Here is a 9,261-nt window from a genome sequence, read left to right on the forward strand (position 1 = left end):
TTTCAAAAAGTCATTACAGTTTAAAATGTTCAACATGTTAAAATTCTATCCATCATTAATTAGTCATTCCAAATAATAAACAATTCAAACAATAAGTAATCAATTCAAATTTGACAAAACAAATGGTCATCCAAAAAATAAAAACAAAACATAGGCAATCAATCAATCAACACATTTTCTGAAAACATCTTTCAGTCCATTCAGTCAGTCAATCAGTCCACAATGTGTCTGTGTCTTTGTGTTGGGGAAGGGGAAAGGTGGGGTCTTGGCTGGGCTGGCAGTTGCTGAAGGGAATTGGCAGTTGTGGTTGGTCGGTGCTGTGTGCAGGGTTGGTGCTGGTGTTGTGGCTGTACCGGGAAAGTCTGGGTTGATTCTGGTGTTGGGGCCGGGACTGGAAGTCGTGCTGGGACCAGGACTGGAGGCCAAGGGTTGGTGCTGGGTCTGGTGCTGGAGACTGGGATTAAAACAGCAACCAGGAACCGGGAGCTGGGGCTGCTGCAGGTGATGGGTTGGGATCTGGGTCTGTAGAGGTGGGGAAGGACAACCTGAGCAGCGAGCAGACACACAAGGGAGCCCTAGACCCAGAGGTAAAATGTTGCACTCCCCTATGGTCCGCTCGCTCCGGGTGAAGGTCTGGTGTTTGGTCCCTCCTCCTCGCCTCTTCCGTTGTTCTGGTGCTGTGACTGGGTCTGGTGCTGGATCTGCAGAAGGGAGGATGGACAACCGGAGGAGCAAGCAGAAACAACTGGGAGCACAAGATCCGGAGGTCAGGGATGGTACTCCCTTGTGGCCTGCTTGGTCCGGGCATAGGTCTAGAGCTTTGGTCCTTCCTCCACGCCTCTTCTGGTGTGGTGATGAATGGTTCCTGGTTATGGTCTGGTTCTGTGAGAGGGATAAGTGTAGATGGAGCATCGGCCTGGTCTGGTGTTGGAGGAGGAGCGATGCGGTGGCAAGGTTGGACACTGGATCCTGGAAGAGAGAGGGAGCAAACAGGGTCCAGACCCACCTTGCCACGGAGCACACCTAAACAGTTGGTAGGTGTGTTCAGTGCGAGTGCCACCATGGGGGCAGCTCTCTGTACGTACCTTGTGCCGTCTATAGATGGATTCCCTAGTGGGGAGGCAACCATGAACAGCCATCTGATAATTTCATTGCAGATTTGGATGAGGACCTCTAGCGGGTCGTTTGTGTTGGGTGGTTCTTGGCTGTTGACAAGTCTTGACGTGCCTTCCGACTGACTACCTGGTGAAACCCTGTACTGACTTGGTGATGGAATGGGGGATACTGGGAGGGGTGAAGGCGGTTCGGAGTGTCCAAGGGGTCTGGACTGAGGCTGGCTGGTTTGCTGCTGTTCGGGATCAGGCCAGGGAGGGCTAAGGGGTGTGGATCTGGGTCGCTAAGGAGCAGGAGGGTGGAGTCAGGGGCAGTAGGGGGTCAGGGGCCATTGGTGGTGGGAGTGGGGAATCAGGGACAGTAAGGGGTAGGGAGAAGCGATCAGAGAAAGGAATGAATGAGGGGTCTGGGAGGGGTAGACGGTTTCTCGGAGGGGATAGGGGGTTTGGCGGATCGTGTTTGCTGGCGTCAGGGTTTGGGTTTTGGTTTGGTCTCTTGTTGGTCTGTTGTTTGTCTGGTCTTTTCCATTTGGTAATTCTTGTCAAGTTTGGGTCGTCGTCTTCATCTAAGAACTGGAGATGTGTGGTGAGGGGCTCTTCCGGTTGTATGACCTCTTTCGAAACCGGCTCCCCTTTGACCAGGAGTTTGGAGGGGTGTAGGTGGTAAGGAAGGGATTTGTTGGGGGTGCAAAGGTGGAGGGGCCGGCAGGGGTGGGGGCTGTTTCTGGGACGTCTTGGGTGGTGACAGGGATGGGGGGCGTTTCTGAGATATCTTGGGTGGTTGGGCGGTGCCTGTGGAAAGGTCTGGGTCTTCGTTGTTGTTGTCTGGTGTAGGGGGTGGGGGTTGGTGGGTTTGGGATTTGGGTTGGCGGCATTGGCCCTTGCACTACCGGCGTAGGAACTGTGGTCCTCAGTAGCTCAGCTGGTAGAGCACGGCGCTTGTAACGCCAAGGTAGTGGGTTCGATCCCCGGGACCACCCATACACAAAAAATAAAAAATAAAAAAAAATGTATGCACGCATGACTGTAAGTCGCTTTGGATAAAAGCGTCTGCTAAATGGCATATTATTATTATTATTATTATTATAACTGGGGAAGGTTCTGAAGAAATGGCCCCCTTTCTCGCACAGGTTGCAGGGGCGTGTGGAGCTACAGTCTGAGTTGGGATAGTAGTCTTTACAGATCTTGCAGATGATGGCTGTGCAGGCTGCGGCCAGGTGGCCTAGTTGGCCCCAGTTCCTGCACATTTTGGGCATGCCGTAGTAGTGGACAGAGCCTCTGTTGTTTCACAGCGTGATGGTGCTGGGGAGTTGTTGGACTCCGCCCACTCCAGTTGGGTCTGGTCTTAACAGGACCAGCCATTTTCATGCCCCAGTCCAGATGTTGTCTTCATACAGGACCCTCCTAGCCACTGACTTGAGGGTGGCACACCTGGTTAACCAAACCTGTATGTCGTAGTCCTGGATGCATTCATTGTGAAACTCTACTGTAATTACCTTCAATTCTGTATCAGAAAGGGGGTATGCTCTGAGTTTGTTAAACAGGGCTGAATCTTTGCACTTTCTGAGTTTTGACCAAAACTGTTCTAGTAACTGGGGGGTCTTGAAACTGGCTTCAAATTATTATTGTGGCCCTGGGGGTTTCACCAGGCAGTTCAGGTCAGACGGCACAAAGCCCATACCTCTCTGGAGAACTGCCCTGCTGAATTCCAGGCGGGTCATGGTTTCTGGTGGGGGGAGTCAGGTCAGGTTGCGGTCAAGCCACTGTTACCCTTCCGTCTTCCCCAGTCCTTCAGGCGTTCCAGGCCTTTTCCACTGTTACTGTTGCTGCCTCCTGGTCCGTCCAAAGAAAAGGATAGAAGAGAGAAAGTAGAGCCAGTAGAGAAAGGCACACAACCCTAGAAAATCTCCACCATGCAGGGTTGTGCGTAATGAAGAGAAACCAGTCATAACATTTAAGATTTAAGACTTGTTGCCACTCCAATCTGTCCTCTATACATTTTAAATTGATGGAGCACTATAATCCATATAGGAGTTAAATTGGAGCATTATCTCACTCAAAGGTGCAACAAATATAGCCTCTTACAAGGCACGCTTCAAAATATGTTAATGAGCCAGAAACAACAATACCATGCACCCACTAGTGGTCAAAAGGTTTTTTGGTTCTCTAAAGATACGGTACTGTACTGTATCCTGTGGGGTGGAATTACAGTGGGGTGGAAATACAGCAATTCTTTCCCCGCCCACAACAATTTCCCCTAATGCCAGACCATAATTTACTGTATGCTGCAGTAAAAGGTTTTACTGTTGATAAAACAAAGAATGGCTGTATAATTTACAGTTTTCCGTAACAGTGTTGAATTGAGCATTATGTATAATAAAAATAAAATGTAGTACAATAGATTATAAACTTATTTAGTAAACCAAAATCATTGTGGTCAATCATATTGTAATTCTTTATTTCCATGTACTGTAAGTGATACTGTCATGTGTTATAGCCTTCTCGCCAATGAACAAAAGACTGCATGTATAAGATGTGTGTAACCAAAGTTATAATGTATGTGGTTCTGACAACACATTGTTTCAGTGTATCTTCTCTGTCTCTGTCTTGTCTTCAGATCGCTGACACCTACTCCACCGTGTGTAAAACCCAGAAGAAGGAACCTCCCCCGGACAACAATGGAGCCAAGACGCTCCCCCGCAACCACTGCTCTGTGGAGGAGAATGGAGGAGGTGGGAGAGGAGGAGCAGGCGGGAATGGAGGAGGGAATGGGGCGTGGGGCGGTCCCGGGGGAGGGGTGAGGGGTCGCGGCCAGGGGGTTCAGGGTGGCCAGGCCCGATCCCACGAGGAGCCCTGCTACGCGCCAGTCGGCGACAGGTCCTGGCCCGCCTGTGTGGTAGCCAAGTCTGACCCGGCGTACGCCACTATAGATTCCCACCGGAAACGTGAGCAGGCAGGAACCAATTTCAGTACACTGGGGTCAAACGCTACACTGAAGCCCAGGAAGAAGCCTCCTCAGCATGGAGCGTCGTCTCCAGGGGCCCCGGGCCCCCAGGGACCTCCAGCAGGCCCCCCGGCCCCTCTAACCAGGGCCCTGCCTGGGGGGGATAACTTTTATGAGAACATCAGTGATGTGAAACATGGGGCCAACAGCGCCAGCACCACCACCATCTTCACTTTCAACGACGGGATGGAGATGTACGTCACTGGCCTATAGCTGAGAGACATTGGCTCACACACACACACTGTGGGGTTCAGACCTGTTTGGGTTCTTCTGACCCTGTCTACACCTGGTACAAGCTATGAAAGGGACTGGTAACAATGTATATAACAATGAGACTCACTGGTGAAACCAAGCAGTGGAAGTCACTTCCTTAGAGTAATACAATGTCTCCTGTGATAGGATTATGGCCACATCCAGTGACAAAAGAAGAAGAAGACCATGTTTGGATGTGGATGTGGAGGCATTCACCAGGTTTAGACAAGGTCTCTGACCCAGGTTCAGACACCAGACCCAACCAGTGGTGGAAATGGACTTGGTTCACTGACTGGGGGATCCCAGATAGGGGGTTCCAGTGCCAGTCGAACATTTGAAAGGAACCCAGTTCCAGGGGTTCCTCCTCATTTCCACCACTGGACCAACAGAACCAGAACTACCCTACGTCTTTGAGCTTTAGTCTGGCTAACCTGACCCTGAATCATCCCAGCCAGACTCAAACAGGTCAAACCGGACCAGACTGAGCATCACGTTTTGAACTGGATGACAGTGTCACTATTCACCTTACCTTATACACCCATTTGTGTTACATTTTACATATATATTTATTTTTGTATAAATATGGTACCCTTAATAGAGCATTCCCTGTACAGAACGCACAACATGATAACACACAATCACAGATACACGTGCACACACACACACACACACAATGTAGGAAAACATTGTTGTGCATGAAAACACACATTCTCACAAAGATGACAGAGGAAAGAAGTGTGGAGACTCCAGGATGGCTATACTTCCAAGTCTCAAACCCCTGATGACATTATCGGTGGTGTCACTGGTGGCATCGCTCAAAAGGGTACTGACTAACTCTACATTAGGAGTATTTTTCTCCGGTAATACAGGAGGAATACAGGCCTAGTTCACACATTTTTTTATATTTGTTGTTAATAATTAAATTAAATTACTAATGAAATACATTTGATTTATCAGTTAGCGGCTATGTTTATGTCATTCCTTTCTGTTCCTTTTTAAAGCTCTGAAATCATTTTGTAAAAAACATTTAGCTCGACATTCAATGACTTCACCAATCAGGGCGGATCGAGCAGATTGCTATGGAGCGGGCAAGCTATTTACATGCATTGGACAGACGAGTGTAGTACGCAAGACGCGACTGAAATTTGACAGGTGGGGAGAGAACGAGAGAGGGTGGGGGAGGAGGCTTGGCTTGAAGCGCTGGGCATCTTGTTGTTATGACATGCATTATCGGAATTAGGGCCACATAATTATACCTATGGAGGAGTGGCTTCTATGAAGGAACTTTGAATGTCTTTGAACTTCAGAGAGTTGGCTTAACGTTGGACCAGCTAGCTAGCTAACTAACAAGCTTGTGTGCAGAGCGGCACCAGAATTAAAATAAAAACATGTCTTACCTTTTTGTAGTTAATAAATGTGAAACGTGATAATTATAGTGTCCTTAACTAGCATTGAAAAAGTTAATCTATTCTTCTCTAATAAAAAATCTCTCGCCCAAATTTCAGAATCACGCTTGTAACATCAGTAGGCTACTAGACTATACTTCAAAGGGGGAGGGACATGTTACCTACACATGCACACACACTGGCAAATATTTTCAGCTGGCAGGCAGGCAGATACTGGAATAAGTTTCTGAGTGAGGGCTTTGCATAGGCGCTTTGTTGCGTTTTTTGTGGGACTGGAAAAAAATGCCCGGAACGTAAAAGAACATTATTAACCGGTTCCCATGCTTTTAAAATAACAGTTCTGTCGCGGTTCTGATTCTGTTCCTCAAAATGTTTTGTTATTTTCCGGTTTTTGGTTCTGTTCTCTGAACCGGTTCCAACCCCTGACGGTAACATGCTCTAACCTGGAGGAGGCTCTCTTGTCTTGAACCCAACACTCTCCTGTACAACCTTTACTTTTTGGCGTTCAAGGTAGAAATTGCCCCTAACCACAGATCTACAGCCCATACATAAAGTACACTGAAGATGTCTTGTAACTGTAAGTGGCTTTGGATGAAAACGTTATGGTAATAAGGAAGTATACTGTATAAGTGTACATAGAGCAATCATTCACTATAAATCTAAAATACAGTGGGGAGCACAAGTATTTGATACACTGCCTGAATCTAAAACAAAAATCCAGAAAATCAGATTATATGATTTTTAAGTAATTAATTTGCATTTTATTGCATGACATAAGTATTTGATACATCAGAAAAGCCATACAGACCTTCTCCAGATCCTTCAGGTTTCGGGGCTGTCGCTGGGCAAAACGGACTTTCAGCTCCCTCCAAATATGTTCTATTGGGTTCAGGTCTGGAGACTGGCTAGGCCACTCCAGGACCTTGAGATGCTTCTTACAGAGCTACTCCTTAGTTGCCCTGGCTGTGTGTTTCGAGTCGTTGTCATGCTGGAAGACCCAGCCACGACCCATCTTCAATGCTCTTACTGAGGGAAGGAGGTTGTTGGTCAAGATCTCGCGATACATGGCCCCATCCATCCTCCCCTCAATACGGTGCAGTCGTCCTGTCTCCTTTGCAGAAAAGCATCCCCAAAGAATGATGTTTCCACCTCCATGCTTCACGGTTGGGATGGTGTTCTTGGGGTTGTACTCATCCTTCTTCTTCCTCCATACATGGTGAGTGGAGTTTAGACCAAAAAGCTCTATTTTTGTCTCATCAGACCACATTACCTTCTCCCATTCCTCCTCTGGATCATCCAGATGGTCATTGTCAAACTTCAGACGGGCCTGGACATGCGCTGGCTTGAGCAGGGGGACCTTGCGTGCGCTGCAGGATTTTAATCCATGATGGCGTAGTGTGTTACTAATGGTTTTCTTTGAGACTGTGGTCCCAGCTCTCTTCAGGTCATTGACCAGGTCCTGCCGTGTAGTTCTGGGCTGATCCCTCACCTTCCTCATGATCATTGATGCCCCACGAGGTGAGATCTTGCATGGAGCCCCAGACCGAGGGTGATTGACCGTCATCTTGAACTTCTTCCATTTTCTAATAATTGCGCCAACAGTTGTTGCCTTCTCACCAAGCTGCTTGCCTATTGTCCTGTAGCCCATCCCAGCCTTGTGCAGGTCTACAATTGTATCCCTGATGTCCTTTCACAGCTCTCTGGTCTTGGCCATTGTGGAGAGGTTGGAGTCTGTTTGATTGAGTGTGTGGACAGGTGTCTTTTATACAGGTAACAAGTTCAAACAGGTGCAGTTAATACAGGTAATGAGTGGAGAACAGGAGGGCTTCTTAAAGAAAAACTAACAGGTCTGTGAGAGACAGAATTCTTACTGGTTGGTAGGTGATCAAATACTTATGTCATGCAATAAAATGCAAATTAATTACTTAAAAATCATACAATGTGATTTTCTGGATTTTTGTTTTAGATTCCGTCTCTCATAGTTGAAGTGTCCCTATGACAAAAATTACAGACCTCTACATGCTTTGTAAGATCTGCAAAATCGGCAGTGTATCAAATACTTGTTCTCCCCACTGTACATCTATCAGAGTTATATGCAGGGAGAATTTGAACAACTTTCTGACTCTGATATTCATCTTGTAGAGTTGTATTGAGCTCATCCGGTTGATAGGGCAGGGTAAAATGGCCCCTGTTGTTCTTGTTGTCAGTGGTGACACAGTTCAAGCGAAGCAGTGGTACACCTCAGGTTGCCTCACACTGTTAATTCCATCCAGAACTACTGAGCTTTGACCACAGTGACTGACCACAGAGCAACAACTGACACACTTATAGGGATAGTTCAACCCCACACCTAAGTTTTCCCTTTTCACATCTCAAAAGGGGTCTAATGTTGAGTTAAATTCATATACCACAAGATCTGTGGTGTAGAGCCTTTAAGAGAAATTGGCAGGACTTATGGTACAGACACACCGAGAAATCTGACTGCCGATAGTTACTTAGCACAGTAGAAGGCCGCAGTGGCGTGTCCAGAACATTTTGAATGTGGCCAAGGTGGGGCACAGACCCAGTTTAGCGGGGCCTAACATTTAGAACCTTAATCGATGCGCTTGCGCGTGCACAAACATTTTTGATGGGCTTCATAGTAAAGACATTTAATTGAACTGTAAAACTGTATTACCATTTAATGTGTCATGAACACAACCAGGCATGGTGTTTTCATCTGAATGTCAAACAAATCACTTCAAAAAGTAGGTTAAGTAAGTTACCTGCACACGTTCGTGTACTCCAAAATAATTCCAGCATCCAAACAGTGCACTGTGCACCCGTCATTTGAATGGAAAGGGACGTCTACAAACACCGTAAGTGTAATGACATTCGGCCTACAAAGTGGCATGTATTCATGGATGCAAAGGGAAGCCAGGCTTCCCCCCAAATGATTTCTCATTAGTGTCTACTGCAGGCACAAGCCAAACAAGCAACTGCCACGTTGTGGCCTGGAGAATTTAAACAGAGCAAATCGGAGATAAATCTGTTCTATGTGAAAAACTAAAAGTTAACTGCAGACACTCTGGGCAGAGGTGCTAAGTACCTATCGGCAGTCAGATTTCTCGGTGTGTCTGACCCTTTAGTCTCAAATGAATGGGGATGATTGGCACCATCTAAGTAGATTTTGGGGTAAGCTGTCCCAAAGAGTGCTGATTTGGCAATACGTTAGACAGGTTTTATTTATTGTAGATTATTATTCAAGTTCTTTGTTTGAAAAACTCTTGGACACAATTTTCTTTGCATGGCAAAAAAAAAAACATACACACTCGGCAAAGCCATCAGGTCGGGGACACGGCGTGGGCTGGGTAGATTTTTCCAAGAACGAGAAGGGCAATAGATTTCACAATCTCTAGCCTGGACCTTTAGTTAGCTTATCCCTGAGAGACAAAGAAAGAAAGAAAGAAAGAAAGAAAGAAAGAAAGAAAGAAAGAAAGAAAGAAAG

General features: G+C 46.7%; 1 protein-coding gene across 1 annotated transcript in view; it reads left to right on the forward strand.

The window, feature by feature from the left end:
• Nucleotides 1–4,329, forward strand: part of LOC121537308 (collagen alpha-1(III) chain-like) — a 44,681-nt gene extending 40,352 nt beyond the window's left edge. Inside the window, exon 9 of the mRNA XM_041844970.1 lies at nt 3,730–4,329. Coding sequence (XP_041700904.1) covers nt 3,730–4,329 — 600 coding nt within the window. The remainder of the gene's footprint in view (nt 1–3,729) is intronic.
• The last annotated feature ends 4,932 nt before the right edge of the window (nt 4,330–9,261 follow it).

This window comes from Coregonus clupeaformis, chromosome 24 (genome assembly GCF_020615455.1).
Source record: "Coregonus clupeaformis isolate EN_2021a chromosome 24, ASM2061545v1, whole genome shotgun sequence".
Taxonomy (NCBI): Eukaryota; Metazoa; Chordata; class Actinopteri; order Salmoniformes; family Salmonidae; genus Coregonus; species Coregonus clupeaformis.